Source organism: Ranitomeya variabilis, chromosome 1 (genome assembly GCF_051348905.1).
Source record: "Ranitomeya variabilis isolate aRanVar5 chromosome 1, aRanVar5.hap1, whole genome shotgun sequence".
Taxonomy (NCBI): Eukaryota; Metazoa; Chordata; class Amphibia; order Anura; family Dendrobatidae; genus Ranitomeya; species Ranitomeya variabilis.
In genome coordinates, this window is record NC_135232.1 from 943,381,738 (window position 1) to 943,402,365 (window position 20,628).

Below are 20,628 nucleotides of genomic sequence, written 5' to 3' on the forward strand. Positions count from 1 at the left end.
GCCCAGGATGCTTCAATAGCGGCCTTAAGCTCATCCAGAGTGTTGGGTCTTGCGTCTCTCAACTTTCTCTTCACAATATCCCACAGATTCTCTATGGGGTTCAGGTCAGGAGAGTTGGCAGGCCAATTGAGCACAGTAATACCATGGTCAGTAAACCATTTACCAGTGGTTTTGGCACTGTGAGCAGGTGCCAGGTCGTGCTGAAAAATGAAATCTTCATCTCCATAAAGCATTTCAGCCGATGGAAGCATGAAGTGCTCCAAAATCTCCTGATAGCTAGCTGCATTGACCCGGCCCTTGATGAAACACAGTGGACCAACACCAGCAGCTGACATGGCACCCCACACCATCACTGACTGTGGGTACTTGACACTGGACTTCAGGCATTTTGGCATTTCCTTCTCCCCAGTCTTCCTCCAGACTCTGGCACCTTGATTTCCGAATGACATGCAAAATTTGCTTTCATCAGAAAAAAGTACTTGGGACCACTTAGCAACAGTCCAGTGCTGCTTCTCTGTAGCCCAGGTCAGGCGCTTCTGCTGCTGTTTATGGTTCAAAAGTGGCTTTACCTGGGGAATGCGGCACCTGTAGCCCATTTCCTGCACACGCCTGTGCACGGTGGCTCTGGATGTTTCCACACCAGACTCAGTCCACTGCTTCCTCAGGTTCCCCAAGGTCTGGAATCGGTCCTTCTCCACAATCTTCCTCAGGGTCCGGTCACCTCTTCTCGTTGTACAGCGTTTTCTGCCACATTGTTTCCTTCCAACAGACTTACCATTGAGGTGCCTTGATACAGCACTCTGGGAACAGCCTATTTGTTGAGAAATTTCTTTCTGGGTCTTACCCTCTTGCTTGAGGGTGTCAATGATGGCCTTCTTGACATCTGTCAGGTCGCTAGTCTTACCCATGATAGGGGTTTTGAGTAATGAACCAGGCAGGGAGTTTTTAAAAGCCTCAGGTATCTTTTGCATGTGTTTAGAGTTAATTAGTTGATTCAGAAGATTAGGGTAATAGGTCATTTAGAGAACCTTTTCTTGATATGCTAATTTATTGAGACAGGTTTTTTGGGTTATCAGGAGTTGTATGCCAAAATCATCAGTATTAAAACAATAAAAGACCTGACAAATTTCAGTTGGTGGATAATGAATCTATAGTATATGAAAGTTTAATTGTAATCATTACATTATGGTAAATAATGAAATTTAACACTATATGCTAATTTTTTGAGAAGGACCTGTAGGTCCTAATAGATGGAGAGGTATTATAGATTTCTTATGCATCTTAGATATGAAATTAACATAAAATATATATACCGTATATACTCGAGTATAAGCCAAGAATTTCAGCCCATTTTTTTTAGGCTGAAATTGCCCCTCTCGGCTTATACTCGAGTCATACCCAGGGGTCGGCAGGGAAGGGGGAGCGGCAGCTGTCTTAATAATACTCACCTGCTCCTGGTGAGGTCCCTGGATGTCCCTGGTTCTCCGGGCGCCGACAGCTTCTTCCTGTAGTGAGCGTTCACATGGTACCGCTCATTACAGTAATGAATATGGATCTGACTCCACTCCCATAGGAGTGGAGCCGCATATTCATTACTGCATTGAGCGGTACCATGTGACCGCTCAATACAGGAAGAAACTGCCGGCGCCAGGGAACAGACGTGCAGGGACCGCGTCAGGAGAAGGTGAGTATAACGCAGTGCGCGATATTCACTTGCTCCCCATTCCACCGTAGGCGCCGCTGTGTCTTCTGCATCCTCTGCACTGACGCTCAGATCAGAGGGCGTGATGACGCAATTAGTGCGCGCCGCCCTCTGCCTGAACAGTCAGTGCAGAGAACGGGGAAGACACAGTGGCGGCCGTCGGTGGAACGGGAAAGGTGAGTATAGCAAGTGCCGGGGGCCTGAGAGGTGAGTATGTGATTTTTTATTTTTTTAATCGCAGCAACAGCATATGGGGCAAATGTCTGTATGGAGCATCTTATGGGGCCATGTGCAGCATTATATGGGCAAATATCTCTATGGAGCATCTTATGGGGCCATAATCAACATTTGTGCAGCATTATATGGGGCATATTTTAATATGGAGCATCTTATGGAGCCCATCATACACTGTAAGGAGCATTATATGGGGCGTATTTTGTATGGAGCATCTTTTGGGGCCCATCATGAACTGTATGGAGCATTATATGGGGCTCCTGATTCAATTTGGATATTCAAAAACACTTAACCTACTGATGTCTCAATTAATTTTACTTTTATTGGTATCTATTTTTATTTTTGAAATTTACCAGTAGCTGCTGCATTTTCCACCCTAGGCTTATACTCGAGTCATTAAGTTTTCCCAGTTTTTTGTGGCAAAATTAGGGAAGTCGGCTTATACTCGGGTCGGCTTATACTCAAGTATATACGGTATCCAATATAAACAGGTGTATATTATATTCCCTGAGCTTTATAGTTGGGGAATGAACATGAAATATATGTAGATAATTGAAGAATGAACACATATCCCATATAAACAGGTGTATATTATATTCCCTCTGATAGGTGGGGAATGAACATGGAATATATGTAGATAATAGGAGAATTAACACATATCCCATATAAACAGGTGTACAGTATATTTATTATTCCCTGAGCTTTATAGGTGGGGAATGAACATGAAATATATGTAGAGAATAGGGTAATGAACACATATCCCATATAAACATGTTAATTTCTCTATTATCTACATATATTCCATGTTCATTCCCCACCTATAAATATCAGGGAATATAATATACACCTGTTTATATGGGATATGTGTTAATTCCCCTATTATCTACATATATTTCATGTTCATTTCATGTCCAAGATGCATAAGAAATCTATACCTCCTCTCCATCTCTTTAGACCTATAAGTTATTATGTTCATTCTTTTTATTTGTTCCTTTTCTTCATTCTTTTTAGTACGTTCTGACAGTTGTGCTTTCTTCTGTTTGCAATGTTTCTTGATGAATACAAGATTATGCCAGAATATACAGATCATCTATATTGCAATTTGAGCCTTGTCATTTCACAAGTGTTCCAGTTTAGGTTTAGAATAATCTACAATGTATTTGATTTTCACAGACTTAATGTTACGGAGGCATTCATTTGCTTTTTACTAAACTCAGCTGTGCAGGCAGAGATCCAGACAACTGCTCAGTCTGCAGACAAGCAACCGCTTGAGGAGTTTCCTGGCTATTGATGTACTAGCACGTACCCACAGCATTTCACAATCCAACATACCTGGCTGTGCTCATACAGCCAGTGCCCGATACCTGCTGCCCATGGATTGGGAAGTATGAAGCAACTGTAACAGATCGTGTAAACTTACTTATTTTTCACTTTAAAGGATTTTCTCAAACATTTTTTTCATTTAGACAGATCATTGATATTTAATCGATAGAAGAAGTTGGGCTTCCTGCATCAGCTAAGTGAAGGGAGCACAAGCATCATTTACCCAGGCACAGCACCGTACACACAGCTGCGGCTGTCCCTGGCACTGCAGATTAATCCCATTCAGCGTCGGACTGGAGCACCTTGGGCCCACCAGAGAAAATCATTCTTGGGGCCCACTATGTAGTTACATAGAAATAAATACAAGACCACCAATTGTGTGGTAAAACACGCTAATATCAGGGTATAATATAAGGTAGTACATGTCCTAATTATGTAGCAGGGGTTGGGGTAGAGTCATAGAGGGGTAGCCCTTCATACAATATAATGTTGCCCCCTCATAGATAATGTAGCCTCCCACATAGAATATAATGTAGCCCCCCTCATAAAATATAATGCAGCCCCCTCTCATAGAATGTAATGCAGCACCCCACAAAATATAATGCAGCCCCCCCCCCAGGTATAATGCAGTCCCCACCATAGAATATAATGTAGCACCCTCATAGGGTATAATGCAGCCCCCCTCATATAGTATAATGCAGCCCAACACAGAATATAATGCAGCTCTCCCATAGAGTATACTGTAGCCCCCTCATAGGGCATAATGTTGCCCCCTTCATATAGATTGCCCCCCCAGAATATAATGTAGTCCCTGAGAGAATAATGCAGCCCCCTCATATAGTAAGATGTAGCCCCCAGAATAAAATGTAGTCCCGAGAATAATGCAGTCCCCCACAGAATATAATGTAGCCCCCTCAAAATATAATGCAGCCCCTCTCCACCCCCATCATTGTCCTCATCACCACCTCCATCATTGCCTTCTCCCCCACCACCCCTATCATTCTTCCCCATCCACCCCATCACTGCCCATTCCACCACCATTGTCCATTTCATCACCTCCACCATTGCCTCCCCCACCACCACCATTGCCCATCACCTCCATCATTGCCCTGCACCACCATCATTGCCCATCGCCTCCATCATTGCCCATCACCTCCATCATTGTCTCCCCCACCATCATTGCCTAATCACCTCCATCATTGCCTCCCCCACCATCATTGCCCATCACCTCCATCATTGCCTCCCCCCACCATCATTGCCCATCACTTCCATCATTGCCCATCACCTCCATCATTGCCTCCTCACCATCATTGCCTATCACCGCCATCATTGCTTCCCCCCAAAATTATTGTCTATCACCGCTATCATTGCCTCCCCCACCATCATTGCCCATCACTTCCATCATTGCCTCCCCTCACCATCATTGTCCATCACCTGAATCTTTGCCTCCCCCCACCAACATCATTGTCCTTCCCCACCACCCCTCTCACACACAAAGCACAGAATCACACACAGCACAGCTCACCTCCCCGCAGCAGCAGCACATCCCGGCAGCCTCTTCCTCGCCGGTAGCTTTCTGTCTGAGACAGCGCACTGGATGATGACATCATCCAGCTGGGCTGTCTCAGACAGGAAGCAGAACGCAGGGATGTGCTGCGCTGTGCATGTGTGTGTGGTGGTGGGGCTTTACATGCGGGCAGTGTTAGCTGCGGCCTGCGGCTAACGCTGCCCGCTATTAAGGAGAAATGGTATTCACGCCTCTCCACGCCCATAGGGGCGTGGGGAAGCGTAAATATTAATTTTGCTTTAGCAGAGGATCCTGTCTCCAGCTGCTACTAGGCTGGCACAGGGCTGACTCCCTTGACTCATGGGCCCCATAGCCACTGGCTGGGGGCCTCTGGAGCAGTGGGGGCCCTAGGCAGCTGCTGGCCAGTATGCCAGCAGGTGTCAGTGCCTGGGCCCAATGGAGAATCCTCCGGTTGGCAAGTCCGAGCCTGGTCCCATTCACTTGACTGGCTACCCTTCTCAGCTGATCAGTGAGGATACCGTGAGTTGGATATACAGTGGGGACACCATGAGATCAACTCAAAAAAACCCTTAAAATTCTGGAATGACCTCTGATATATTGAGGCACAGTTATTACATACAATGCACCAAGTGTTTTGTAATATGCATTAAAAAAAAATAAAGGCATTAGTCTTTTTTGCACTTCTAGTTCTGTAAAGAGTTTGATAGATTAAAAAAAAAATTCTATAAAAATTACCTTCCATCAAAGAAAAAGAATTTCCCACGACCATTTTTTTCCCCATGTACAAAGTGTCCCTCAAAGCGGTCTGTGGAGCTGTAGCTGACAGTGCAGAATCCATGGGGCAAGCCGTCATCATCCAGTTGGCCTGTAACACAGAAAAAAGATCAAACTGTTTCTCCCACCCCTAGTTTTATTAGAGAATCGCATAGTTATGAGCGCTGAAACATTGCAGGAGCTCAGCTGGAGCTGTTACCTTCTGCTTTTTTAATGTGTATGGATACCAATGTCCACTGACTAAGACATGAACAGTCTATAATTTTAAGGGTAGGTTAATTTTAACATTGAGAGATTGAATATCAAAAATAAAATCCAGAAAATCACATTGTATAAAATTATATAAATGTATTTGCATTTTACAGTGAGAAATAAGTATTTGATCCCCTACCAACCTTTAAGAGTTCTGGCTCCTGCAGACCAGTTAGACGCTCCTATTCAACTCATTACTTGCATTAAAGACAGCTGTCTTACATAGTCACCTTTATAAAAGACTCCTGTCCACAGACTCAATTATTCAGTCAGACTAACCTCTACAACATGGGCAAGACCAAAGAGGCTTCTGAGGGCATGTGCATACGTTGCGGATTTTGCTGCGGATAAGCCTGGAGGTGTGCTTAGGGTCATTGTCCTGTTGAAAAATAAATGATGGTCCAACTAAACGCAAACCGGATGGAATAGCATGCCACTGCAAGATGCTGTGGTAGCCATACTGGTTCAGTATGCCTTCAGTTTTGAATAAATCCCCAACAGTGTCACCAGCAAAGCACCCCCACACCATCACAACTCCTCCTCCATGCTTCACGGTGGGAACCAGGCATGTAGAGTCCATCCATTCACCTTTTCTGCGTCGCACAAAGACACGGTGGTTGGAACCAAAGATCTCCAATTTGGACTCATCAGACCAAAGCACAGATTTCCACTGGTCTAATGTCCATTCCTTGTGTTCTTTAGCTTGTTGCCTGTCCTTAGCAGTGGTTTCCTAGCAGCTATTTTACCATGAAGGCCTGCTGCACAAAGTCTCCTCTTAATAGTTGTTGTAGAGATGTGTCTGCTGCTAGAACTCTGTGTGGCATTGACCTGGTCTCTAATCTGAGCTGCTGTTAACCTACGATTTCTGAGGCTGGTGACTCGGATAAACTTTTCCTCAGAAGCAGAGGTGACTCTTGGTCTTCCTTTCCTGGGGCGGTCCTCATGTGAGCCAGTTTCTTTATAGCGCTTGATGGTTTTTGCCACTGCACTTGGAGACACTTTCAAAGTTTTCCCAATTTTTCGGACTAACTGACCTTCATTTCTTAAAGTAATGATGGCTACTCATTTTTCTTTACTTTGCTGCTTTTTTCTTGCCATAATCCAAATTCTAACAGCCTATTCAGTAGGACTATCAGCTGTGTATCCACCAGACTTCTGCTCAACACAACTGATGGTTCCAACCCCATTTATAAGGCAAGAAATCCCATTTATTAAACCTGACAGGGCACACCTGTGAAGTGAAAACCATTCCCGGTGACTACCTCTTGAAGTTCATCAAGAGAATGCCAAGAGTGTGCAAAGCAGTCATCAAAGCAAAAGGTGGCTACTTTGAAGAACCTAGAATATAAGACATAATTTCAGTTGTTTCACACTTTTTTGTTAAGTATATAATTCCACATGTGTTAATTCATAGTTTTGATGCCTTCAGTGTGAATGTACAATTTTCATAGTCATGAAAATACAGAAAATTCTTTAAATGAGAAGGTGTGTCCAAACTTTTGGTCTGTACTGTATATATAATTATTTTTTTTGCAAAGCCAGCTTACCGCTTTGAAGAAACAGGAATACATCCAACCTCTAAGGCGGCACGACCGTTGAAACGCGTTTGATTTAAGGCTACTTTCACACTAGCGTCGGGAACAACCCGTCGCTGTGCGTCGGGCCGACATTCCCGACGCTAGCGTGGTCTCCGCCGCACAACGGGGGCAGCGGATGCATTTTTCCAACGCATCCGCTGCCCCATTGTGAGGTGCGGGGAAGTGGGGGCGGAATTCCGGCGGAGTTCCGGCCGCGCATGCGCGGTCGGAAAAAGCGGACCGTCGTGAGCAAAAAACGTTACATGTAGCGTTTTTTGCTCCCGACGGTCCGCCACTGCACGACGCATTCGTCGCACGACGGGTGCGACGTGTGGCAATCCGTCACAATGCGTCGCTTCATGTTAATCAATGGCGAAAAAACGCATCCTGCAAACACTTTTGCAGGATGCGTTTTTTTCTGCAAAACGACGCATTGTGACGGAATGCAGTTAACGCTAGTGTGAAAGTAGCCTTAATGCACTTTAAGCCTGTGACTGTCACTGTCACCCGTTTTTGTGTCTATGGATATGAAGATGGACTTTGGATTTATGTGCTTTTAACGAAAATTGAATAAAAGGTATTTTTTATGGACATCACCCACGCTGGACTTCTGCTTTTCCTACATCCAACCTGTAGTTACAGTTAGCACAGAAAACGGATTGGGACAAATCCACACAAGAAAAAGCTTTTTGTTTCTCCAGCGATCAGTCCAGTGGTAGAGTAAAATATACCTTTTATTTATTCATTAAAAAGTTCCAGAATTCTTCAGTAACAATATTGCTTACATTCAATCCTTTATGGACGACATGTTTCGACACCACATGTACTCATTTGGACCTGGAGAAAGACACGTGGTGTCGAAACATGCCGTCCATAAGGGATCGAATATATGCAATATTGTTACTGAAGAAATCTGGAACTTTTTAATGGATAAATAAAAGGTATATTTTACTCTACCATTGGACTGATCGCTGGAGAAACAAAAAGATAGATATATATATATGGTATATATATCTATCTCAGTAGCCTCAGGAGCTAAGCCATCTTTAACATGTTCCATTCTCCATCTCTAGATAGCGAAAATGGAAGAACAGAACATACTGAAGGTGATATGGGCTATATCATGCATCCTGAGAGTATTGTGAGTGTGGGCCATAACTCAAGTTATACTCATTGCCAGTAAGCCAGCCAGACATGATTTAAACTCCATTTACCTGTAGATTACCATTATATCTGAAGGTAAATAACTTTTATGGGTAGGTGACAGGTTCCCTTTAACAGCATAGATCCAGATGATACATTTTAGAGCCTGCTCACATCTGGTTTTGACATTAGCCACACTGTGTTTGCATGGGCACTGGGAAATCTATATATATATATAATTGTCTAAGGGGTACGTCCGTCTTTCTGTCGGCAACTTCCGTCACGGAAATCCCGCGTCGCTGATTGGTCTCGCCAGCTGCCTGTCATGGCTGCCGCGACCAATCAGCGGCGGGCACAGTGCGATTAGTCCCTCCCTACTCCCCTGCAGTCAGTGCCGGCGCCCGCTCCATACTCCCCTCCGGTCACCGCTCACACAGGGTTAATGCCAGTGGTAACGGAGCGCGTTATGCCACGGGTAACGCACTCCGTTACCGCTGCTATTAACCCTGTGTGTGCCCAACTTTTTACTATTGATGCTGCCTATGCAGCATCAATAGTAAAAAGATCTAATGTTAAAAATAAAAAAACAAAAAACCTGCTATTCTCACCATCCGTCGTCCGACGATGCGCTCGTGCCTGCCGCCATCTTCTGTTCCCAGAGATGCATTGCGAAATTACCCAGAAGACATAGCGGTCTCGCGACATGGCTAAGTCATCTGGGTAATTTCGCAATGCATCCTGGGAACAGAAGATGGCAGCAGCCGCGCGCGCATCGTCAGAGCTTCGCTGGATCCCGGCGGGTGAGTATATAACTATTTTTTATTTTAATTATTTTTTTTAACAGGGATATGGTGCCCACACTGCTAAATACTACGTGGGCAGTGTTATATACTGCGTGGCTGCTATATATTACGTGGGCTGTGTTATATACTGCGTGGCCTGTGCTATATACTACGTCACCTGTGTGCCTGTGGCTGTTATATAGTACGTGGGCTGGGCTGTGTTATATAGTACGTGGGCTGTGTTATATAGTACGTGGGCTGTGTTATATAGTACGTGGGCTGTGTTATATAGTACGTGGGCTGTGTTATATAGTACGTGGGCTGTGTTATATAGTACGTGGGCTGTGTTATATAGTGTGTGACCACTGTTATATACTGCGTGACCACTGTTATATACTGTGTGGCCTGTGTTATATACTGTGTGGCCTGTATTATCTACTGCGTGGCCTGTATTAACGCATCGGGTATTCTACAATATGTATGTATATAGCAGCCACATAGTATATAGCACAGGCCACGTAGTATTTGTCTGCTATATACTACATGGCTCCTATATACTACGTGGCCTGTGCTATATACTATGTGGCTGCTATATACATACATGCATATTCTAGAATACCCGATGCGTTAGAATCGGGCCACCATCTAGTTTGATATAAATGTACAATGTGTCCATAGACCTCCATCAATTAGGAGCCATACACCTTGTTAATAGAGGCGAAACTGCTAATAGTGCAAAGAAGCGTAAGGCTACTTTCACACTAGCGTTTTTTGCAATCCGTCGCAATGCGTCGTTTGGCCGAAAAAACGCATCCTGCAAAAGTGCTTGCAGGATGCGTTTTTTCCCCATAGACTAACATTAAGCGACGTATTGCGACGGATTGACACACGTCGCAACCGTCGTGCGACGGTTGCGCCGTGTTGTGGCGGACCATCGGCACAAAAAAACGCTACACGTAACGCTTTTTGCCGCCGACGGTTAGCTTTCTCCGCCACCACCTCCCCGCACTTCCCCGCACCTCACAATGGGGCAGCGGATGCGCTGGAAAAATGCATCCGCTGCCCCCGTTGTGCGGCGTATACAACGCTAGCGTCGGTATCCTCGGCTCGACGCACTGCGACGGGCCGAGCCCGACGCTAGTGTGAAAGTAGCTTAAGATATTAGGTCTTTGACGGTCATCTGAACAGTCTTTGGATGTGACCAGGAGGCAGAATTCTTGAGACTAGTGAGGATCTGAAGCACAAGGTAGATTAGTTCAACAACCTGCCACCAGTTTACAAGCATGTAAAAAAAAAACCTGCTGAAAGTCAGTATTTCCAAATCCTGATAACATATTGTCACCACGTTTCATCCACTGTCCCCAGCAGTATATTATCGTCTAAGCCCTTCATCTCTCACTGACCTAATCTCTCTCGTCTGCTGTCGCAGCATAGCAGCAGATCCCGGTTGTCCACCTGTAAAGCAGATTATTGTCACGGCTGCAGCCTGTCTGAGGTAATACACAGGTACTAGCGTGTAAGCATCCCTAGAGAACAAGGCGCTTATTTACTAGACTATAATCGTACATTTCTAAAGACACACATCCAAGATTGTATTTAGCTGGGAAAATACTTAGGAGTCATTAACAAGCAGAGGTTTATTACAAGTCATCAGGCGGATTACAATTAACATGCTACAAGGTCACAATAGCCATAGTCATAGCATGCCAGCATATAATCTCCATCTGCAGAAAATACCTAGTGCTACTGACTGTGACAGGAGATGGGGAACTCCTATTCAAGAGCGGATAAAGATATCAAAGTCAGTGCACCCTTCCGATCCTGCTTGCAGCATCAGAGCGCAGTTTTGGGAAAGCATTCGGCCTGACCTGTGAATCTTCAGGAACACACTCCCCCCAGCAAGCAGGAGGCAGGGTGGAGGTGTGCTCCTGAAGACAGAAATTGGGACAACTTCAAAAAACTCCAGAAGTAACAGTAAATATCCACCAGTACATAAATGGCCATAAACTCGGGCATCAGGTTGTCACATCCCTTCCTTTGTTTAGCAATGTGTTATGATCCAGACAAGGGGTGTGATAACTTCTAAGAGGGCCACAGATTAGATGTCACCATTTCCCCCTACTACGTCTTGACATTAACCACTTGGTGCAGATAAAGTATACATCTTAACATCATGGAAAATGGAGGGTTAATTCTTAAAAAAAAAAATCGCTTCTTTATTAGTGATCCATAGAAAATGAACAATTAAAATCCACCTGACATGATCAGAATAGTCACTAGTCTGCGATCCTGGTACATGGATTTTAATGGTCTCTATCTTCTATGGATCACAAATAAAAAACAATTTTAAGTTTTAAAGAATCATGGATAAGCTGTTATGGTTAGTGGTTGGGTGAAGCCATTTATTGTCAAACTACTGTGTTTTCGCTTTTAAATCATAATGAAAACCCAAAATAACCAAATGACCCTGATCAAAAGTTCACATACCCTGGTGATTTGGGCCTGATAACATGCACAGGAATTGACACAAATGGGTTTGAATGGCTACTAAAGGTAACATCCTCACCTGTGACCTGTCTGCTTATAATCAGTGTGTGTATATAAAAGCTGAGTGTGGCAAACAGTGAAGCCATCTAGTTCAGTTCATAAAAAAATATGGTCCCACAGATCATAGTAAAAAGCAAAATGCCGGTACACGCACAATGAAATATTAAATTGTGGGCAAGAAAAGGAATGGAATCTCAGAAAGCAGAAAAATGGAACTACTGAATAGCATAAGGACTATACTACCCCAATTCCTTATTAATAACAAATGGTGTAAATACGAGAGACAATATGAAAACACAGTGATTTTACTGACCTGGTTAGATAATGTTAAGGAGAGTCTGTCACCCCCAAAATCGTATATGAGCTGCGGCCACCGGCATCAGGGGCTTATCTACAGCATTCTGTAATGCATTCTGTAATGCTGTAGATAAGCCCTTGATGTCACCTGAAAGATGAGAAAAAGAGGTTAGATTATACTCACCTGGGGCGGTCCGGGTCTGATGGGCGTCGCGGTCCGGCCCAGCGCCTCCTATCTTCATACGATGACGTCCTCTTCTTGTCTGCATGCTGCGGCTCCGGCGCAGGCGTACTCTGCCCTGTTGAGGTCAGAGCAAAGTACTGCAGTGCGCAGGCGCTGGGAAAGGTCAGAGAGGCCCGGCACTAGCGCACTGCAGTACTTTGCTCTGCCCTCACCAGGACAGACAAACTACGCCTGCGCCGGAGCTGCGGCAGGAAGACAAGAAGAGGACGTCATCCTATGAAGATGGGAGGCCCCGGACCGGACCGCAGCAGGACCGCCCCTGGGTGAGTATAATCTAACCTCTTTTTCTCATCTTTCAGGTGACATCGGGGGCTTATCTACGGCATTCTAGAATGTCGGTGGACGCAGCTCATCTTCGATTTTTGGGGTGACAGGTTCCCTTTAATTTGATACCTGATGTAAAGGGATCCGCTCAGTGGCTGGTTACGTTTTTAATAAAATTACGTCTTGTGTGCTTAGAGGGTGGTACTGTACGTAGGCGCAGGGTCTTCTTCTGGTTCTCCACCCCCCCACCAGCCTCCTCTGCTTCTTGTACAGGTCACTGATTATTCAGTGACCTGCCTTCTAAAAAATTCCACGTCGCCGCCACCAATATTGTGTGGGTCGCGCATGCTTGGTGAAAAATTGGCATTGGCAAAATCTCAATCTGTGCATCTCAGTGCCTCTGGCGCAATTTTATCGAAGTCCTGCACACAGGATGCCAACTCAGAATGCGCACGTGCCACCCACACAATGATGGCGGAGGCGCAGAATTTTAAAAAGGAGGAATGTCACTTAATAATCAGTGACCTGTTCAAGAAGCAGAGGAGACTGGTGGGGTGTGGAGAACCAGGAGAAGACCTTGTATCCTGGCCCAGAGCCCACAAGACGCCATTTTCTGAACACTTCATAAGGGGAGTATTCAGCAGCCACTGAGCAGATCCCTTCACACCAGGTATCATATTAATCAGCATCACAGCGCCATTATGGCCATGCCTTTAGTTTATAGGACTAACTCCTGCTGACAGGGTCTCCTTAATTGGAATGCACTCGTCTGATTTACAGTCGTGGGAGCGAGGCTACCTAATGTAAAGATGTTGCTTCTCGCTGCGGACAGAAGCTCTTCATCTATGTGCACACAATCTACCGTAGTATTTGCAGCAGAAACCACAGCAGGAAAAATGGTGTGTAAAATATCAGCATTTTTTGCCCATTCATTTGAATGTGTGAAAAACACTACAAAAAAGCTGAAATAATGGATATGCTGCAGATTAATAACAAAAAAATACAGTTCAATGGTTCTGATCTGCAAGGAAAAAAATAAGCAGCATGTGCACAAGATTTAAGGGATCTCATTCACTTTGCTGGTACTGTAGAACGCTGCATTTCTTCCACGGTTATAACGCAGTGTGTGAACAAGCCCTTAGAGAAACTTGCAGAACTGTCAACTATCTGTCCTCCGTGAGGAATGTTTTCTAGTGGTCATTTCTCATTAGCACTACTGTGCTTACCCGATAGTCAGCATATATCAGGAGCGCTTTCCTAGGTAAATATTGATATATAAATATGCAGCCCCATATCTAAGATTAGTGATTCAGGGTAAACACAGATTATTCATGTGCGGTTATTCACCCCGCCGCAGATACATATATAGCACAGGATCAGAAATCAGCGTATTGGCTGCAGGAGACCCCCAGGACAGTGATCCTTAGGTGCGGACCTCGGTATTTTTCACCATGACTAATGTACGGTAGTTCAGCAACTTATGATGAGACTTTATTACCAGAGCCCTGAAAGCAGCTGGACTTCACCTGTGCCCCTTTTGGTACCATTACACCACTGCCCTGTGTGGCTGCGGTCCGGCCAGATATTGCCTGTTCATGACCACTCAGGGGCTGAAACAATGTAAGGCTATGTGCACACACTGCGGATTTGGCTGCGGATCTGCAGCCGTTTTCCATGCGTTGTACAGTACCATGTAAACCTATGGAAAACCAAATCTGCAGTGCACATGCTGCAGAAAATACTGCACGGAAACGCTGAGCTGTATATTCTGCAGCATGTCACTTCTTTGTGCGGAATCCGCAGCAGTTTACACCTGCTCCTCAATAGGAATCCGCACAAAAACCACAGGAAATCCACAGTGTGTTTTACCTGCGGATTTTGCAAAAACGGTGTGGAAAAATCCACACACGAATCCGCAACGTGGGCACATAGCCTATTACTCTTATTTATGGACAGAACGCCGTGTCAGATGGGAAAGACGTCCTCATAGTTTAGACCCGTGATTCTCAGACAGTCCTACAGAACTGTGAGAGGAAGCATCGAGGGAGCCGGGTGAGTATTTTATTTCCAGCAGGCGGGTGCACAGTGGGTGGGAGGTGACAAGTATCTTTATTTTAAACACAAAAAAAATTAAAAAAACAATGATTTTTCATTCCTTCTCTCCAGCGAACGCTGCTGGGAAGAAGGAATGAATTCCGGCTTCAGCACCAGATGCAGGGGACAGCGCTGTCTCCTGCACGGTCCGTGTGGTACCCAGTCGGCACACGGCTGCCGCACGTGTGCCACGTGAGCACACGGACACGGATAACTCCGGTACCGATTTTTCCGGTACCGGAATTATCTGGACGTGTGGGACAGGCCTAAGGCTGTTAATTATAGGAAAGTAGTAATCCTGTAGGTAGTCCAGTGTGTGGAGATGTACTCCGGTGTGTGTGGGGAGGGGTACTCCGGTGTGTGTGGGGAGGGGTACTCCGGTGTGTGTGGGGAGGGGTACTCCGGTGTGTGTGGGGAAGGTACTCCGGTGTGTGTGAGGGGAGGTACTCCGGTGTGTGTGTGGGGAGGTACTCCGGTGTGTGTGTGGGGAGGTACTCCGGTGTGTGTGGGGAGAGGTACTCCGGTGTGTGTGGGGAGAGGTACTCCGGTGTGTGTGTGGGGAGAGGTACTCCGGTGTGTGTGGGGGGAGATGTACTCCGGTGTGTGTGGGGGGAGATGTACTCCGGTGTGTGTGGGGGGAGATGTACTCCGGTGTGTGTGGGGGGAGATGTACTCTGGTGTGTGTGGGGGGAGATGTACTCCGGTGTGTGTGGGGGGAGATGTACTCTGGTGTGTGTGGGGGAAGGTACTCCGGTGTGTGTGTGTGTGTGGGGGAAGGTACTCCGGTGTGTGTGGGGGAAGGTACTCCGGTGTGTGTGGGGGGAGGTACTCCGGTGTGTGTGAGGGGAGGTACTCCGGTGTGTGTGAGGGGAGGTACTCCGGTGTGTGTGAGGGGAGGTACTCCGGTGTGTGTGTGGGGAGGTACTCCGGTGTGTGTGTGGGGAGGTACTCCGGTGTGTGTGGGGAGAGGTACTCCGGTGTGTGTGGGGGGAGATGTACTCCGGTGTGTGTGGGGGGAGATGTACTCCGGTGTGTGTGGGGGGAGATGTACTCCGGTGTGTGTGGGGAGATGTACTCCGGTGTGTGTGGGGAGATGTACTCCGGTGTGTGTGGGGAGATGTACTCCGGTGTGTGTGGGGGGAGGTACTCTGGTGTGTGGGGGGGGGGAGGTACTCTGGTGTGTGGGGGGGGAGGTACTCCGGTGTGTGTGGGGAGAGGTACTCCGGTGTGTGGGGGGAGGTACTCCGGTGTGTGTGGGGAGAGGTACTCCGGTGTGTGTGGGGGGAGATGTACTCCGGTGTGTGTGGGGGGAGATGTACTCCGGTGTGTGTGGGGGGAGATGTACTCCGGTGTGTGTGGGGAGATGTACTCCGGTGTGTGTGGGGAGATGTACTCCGGTGTGTGTGGGGAGATGTACTCCGGTGTGTGTGGGGGGAGGTACTCTGGTGTGTGGGGGGGGGGAGGTACTCTGGTGTGTGGGGGGGGAGGTACTCCGGTGTGTGTGGGGAGAGGTACTCCGGTGTGTGGGGGGAGGTACTCCGGTGTGTGTGGGGAGAGGTACTCTGGTGTGTGGGGGGGAGGTACTCCGGTGTGTGTGGGGGGAGGTACTCCGGTGTGTGTGGAGAGGTACTCCGGTGTGTGTGGCGGTAGTCCAGTGGTCAGCCGGTCTCTAGGACCCCTTGGTGGGGAGTCGTACAGATGACACCTTCTGGAGCTTTGTCCTTGTGCACACACCAGTATTGGAGCCATGAAGTTACTGCTGAGCTCCTGCCTGTCAGATTGCCTGGGGAAAGTCTGGGATCTGGTGCACAACCCTGCAGTCCTAGGCCAGGGCCCCGATCGCTGATAGATCCTAGCAATCTATAGGAAGTAGATCCCTGCATGGACACTTGCGGTGGCCGGAGCCCTGGTCGCCCGCTGCCATGCTGCCTGTCTCTTCCCTTCTATGGGCCGGATCGGCGGAGGATAAACTGGATATAGAAGAATCTAATCTCAGCGGCAGATGAAGTTGCATCACATCGGCTGTTACTTTGTGCACGCCATCCTCCTCCTCCCCCTCTCCAGCCTCCGCCACTTCCTTTTTGGGGAGACCCTATTTTAGCAGCCACGTTATTGCTTACATGTGAAACACTGACCTGCACTCAGTGCACTGCAATCTGCCGGGGCAGCAAAACCAGACACAAAGCACCCACCTTCCACGGTCTCCTCCACGTTCTCATCATCGCTGTCCATGGCTTCCTCTGCGATTGACAGACACCAAGTTATTCCGCGTGCGTGCCGCTCTCGGGCGCCCCCTCCCTCCACGATGCTGGAGAACGCGTGAGCTCGGCCAGCAGCGCCCCCTATGGACACAGCGTGCACCGCACCTCTTAGTAGTGGAGCGCTCTGCAGTGTTGTGTCTGATCATCTGTACTAGGGATCGCTGCCTTCTCATAGGCAGCAAGTGGCATCCCCCAAACCAGTGTGACATCCCCCAAACCAGTGTGACATCATAATAATAATCTTTATTGTTATATGACCCACCTCTTCCGACAAGCCTACAACCTGCAGTAACCACCGATCGACCAAACCGCTGCATGACCAGCTCTATCCTCACCTACTGTATTCTCACCCATCCCTTGTAGACTGTGAGCCTTCGCGGGCAGGGTCCTCTCTCCTACTGTACCAGTTTATGACTTGTATTGTTCAAGATTATTGTACTTGTTTTTATTATGTACACCCCTCCTCACTTGTAAAGCGCCATGGAATAAATGGCGCTATAACAATAAATAATAATAATAATATAGCGCTAACATATTCTATAGCGCTAACATATTCCGCAGCGCTTTACAGTTTTTTGCACACATTATCATCACTGTCCCCGATGGGGCTCACAATCTAAATTCCCTATCAGTATGTCTTTTGGAATGTGGGAGGAAACCAGAGTTGCCTGAAGGAAACCCACGCAAACACGGAGAGAACATACAAACTCCTTGCAGATGTTGTCCAAGGTGGGATTAGAACCCAGGACTCCAGCGCTGCAAGGCAGCAGTGCTATCCACTGAGCGACCATGCTGTCCATCCCCCCATGTGACATCCCCCAAACCAATTACATCTCCCAAACCAATGACATCCTCAAAACCAGTGTGACATCCCCCAAACCAATGACATCTCCAAAGCCAGTGACATCCCCCAAACCAATGACATCCCCCAAACCAGTGTGACATCCCCCAAACCAGTGATATCTCCCAAACCAATGACATTCCCAAACTAATGACATCCCCCAAACCAGTGTGACATCCCCCAAACCAGTGACACCTCCCAAACCAGTGACATCACCCAAACCTGTGGCATACCTCAAACCAGTGACATCCCCCAAACCAGTGACATCTCCCAAACCAGTGACATCTCCCAAACCAGTGACATCACCCAAACCTGTGGCATACCACAAACCAGTGACATCCCCCAAACCAGTGGCATACCCCAAACCAATGACATCCCCCAAACCAATGACATCCCCCAAACCAGTGTGACATCCCCCGAACCAGTGACACCTCCCAAACCAGTGACACCTCCCAAACCTGTGGCATCCCTCAAACCAGTGACATCCCCCAAACCAGTGACATCCCCCAAACCAGTGTGACATCCCCCAAAACAGTGACATCTCCCAAACCAGTGACATCCCCCAAACCAATGACATCCCCCAAACCAGTGTGACATCTCCTAACCAGTGACATCCCCCAAACTAGTGATATCTCCCAAACCAATGACATTCCCAAACTAATGACATCCCCCAAACCAGTGTGACATCTCCCAAACCAGTGACATCTCCCAAACCAGTGACATCTCCCAAACCAGTGACATCACCCAAACCTGTGGCATACCTCAAACCAGTGACATCCCCCAAACCAGTAGCATCCCCCAAACCAATGACATCCCCCAAACCAATGACATCCCCCAAACCAATGACCTACCCCAAACCAGTGTGACATCCCCCAAACCAGTGACACCTCCCAAAACTGTGGCATCCCTCAAACCATTGACATCCCCCAAACCAGTGACATCCCCCAAACCAGTGACACCTCCCAAACCAGTGACATCACCCAAACCAGTGACATCTCCCAAACCAGTGGCATCCCCCAAACCAGTGACATCACCCACACCAGTGACATCTCCAAAACCAGTGACATCACCCAAACCAGTGACATCACCCAAACCAGTGGCATCACCCAAAACAGTGACATCTCCCAAACCAGTGACATCACCCAAACCAGTGACATCACCCACACCTGTGACATCACCCAAACCAGTTACATCACCCACACCAGTGACATCTCCCAAACCAGTGGCATCTCCCAAACCAGTGACATCTCCCAAACCAGTGACATCTCCCAAACCAGTGACATCCCTCAAATCAGTGATATCACTCACACCAGTGACATCTCCCAAACCAGTGACATCTCCCAAACCAGTGGCATAACTCAAACCAGTGACATCTCCCAAACCAGTGACATCTCCCAAACCAGTGACATCACCCACACCAGTGACATCTCCCAAACCAGTGGCATCTCCCAAACCAGTGACATCACCCAAACCAGTGACATCACCCAAACCAGTGACATCACCCAAACCTGTGACATCCCCCAAATCAGTGACATCACCCAAACCAGTGACATCACCCACACCAGTGACATCTCCCAAACCAGTGACATCTCCCAAACCAATGACATCACCCAAACCAATGACGTCTCCCACAGCAGGGAGATCACCCAAACCAGTGACATCAGCCAAACCAGTGACATCTCCCACAGCAGGGACATCTCCCAAACCAGTGACATCACCCAAACCTGTGGCATCCCTCATTCCAGTGCCATCCCCCAAACCAGTGACATTACCCACACCAGTGACATCACCCAAACCAGTGACATGTCCCATAGCAGGGACATCTCCCAAACCAGTGATATCTCCCAAACCAGTGACCTCACCCAAACCTGTGGCATCCCCCAAACCAGTGACATCACCCACCTGTGGCAAGCATCCCCCCAAACGAGTGACATCCCCCAAACCTGTGCGAGCTGTCATTTCTCAGAATGGGATGATTTATCCACAGATCCAGGAAGATGGGATCATTTATTTGTCATACACAGTTTTAATGACTTCTATTTTGTACAATGTCTTCACCAGGGTTGGTAATCGTGTTGGCCCTAGGGGATGTTCACTGGTGGCTTTTTTGTGGAGTTTTTCTGCACTAAAGACCAGAGTTGAGAGAGGAAAATGCTGGGTACAATATATGCGTTGTCTCATTTTCATGTGGGTTTTTGTAGTGGTTTTTACTTGTGTTTTTTATTTTAATAGGTGAAAAGTGCTGGAAAAAACGTTAAAACTGAAAATATTTGTGGAGCAATCCTCACTTTTTTGGAGGGTTTCTAACAGCAACGAAACATGCGGGTGGGGACTCCGGTGCAAACTCGAATAGCGAGCATTAGCACTCAACACTAATATTTAATATGACGACTTATGTTATCAAATTCTGTGTCATACCTGTGGGTTCACAGTGCTCACTATACCCCTGGATAAAATGTTTGAGGATGTAGTTTCCAAAATGGAGTCAGTTTTGGGGGGTTTCTGCTGTTTAGGCACCATAGAGCCCCTGCAAATGAGACATGATGCCCACCATCTCTTTCAGCCAAATTTATGTTCCAAAATTCAATTATTGCTCCTTCCACTCCGAGGTAGGCCGGTTGTCCAAACATAACTATTTCACTACATGTGGGGTATCGCCGCACTCGTAAGAAAGTGGGCAACAAACTGTGGTGTCCACCTTTCGGTGTTACCTCTTGCGAAAGTGAGACATTTGGGTTTAAGAAGATTTTAGAGGTAAAATTAGT

General features: G+C 47.1%; 1 protein-coding gene across 2 annotated transcripts in view; it reads right to left on the reverse strand.

The window, feature by feature from the left end:
• Nucleotides 1–17,111, reverse strand: part of SETD7 (SET domain containing 7, histone lysine methyltransferase) — a 77,968-nt gene extending 60,857 nt beyond the window's left edge. The window contains exons 1-2 of one of the 2 annotated variants that reach the window (XM_077279209.1): nt 16,954–17,111; nt 5,523–5,652 (exon numbers count right to left, since the gene is read on the reverse strand). In XM_077279209.1, the coding sequence (XP_077135324.1) occupies nt 5,523–5,652; nt 16,954–16,983 (160 nt within the window). In that variant the 5' untranslated portion in view covers nt 16,984–17,111. The remainder of the gene's footprint in view (nt 1–5,522; nt 5,653–16,953) is intronic. The other variant, XM_077279208.1, reaches the window with a different exon arrangement.
• Between the last annotated feature and the right edge of the window lie 3,517 nt (nt 17,112–20,628).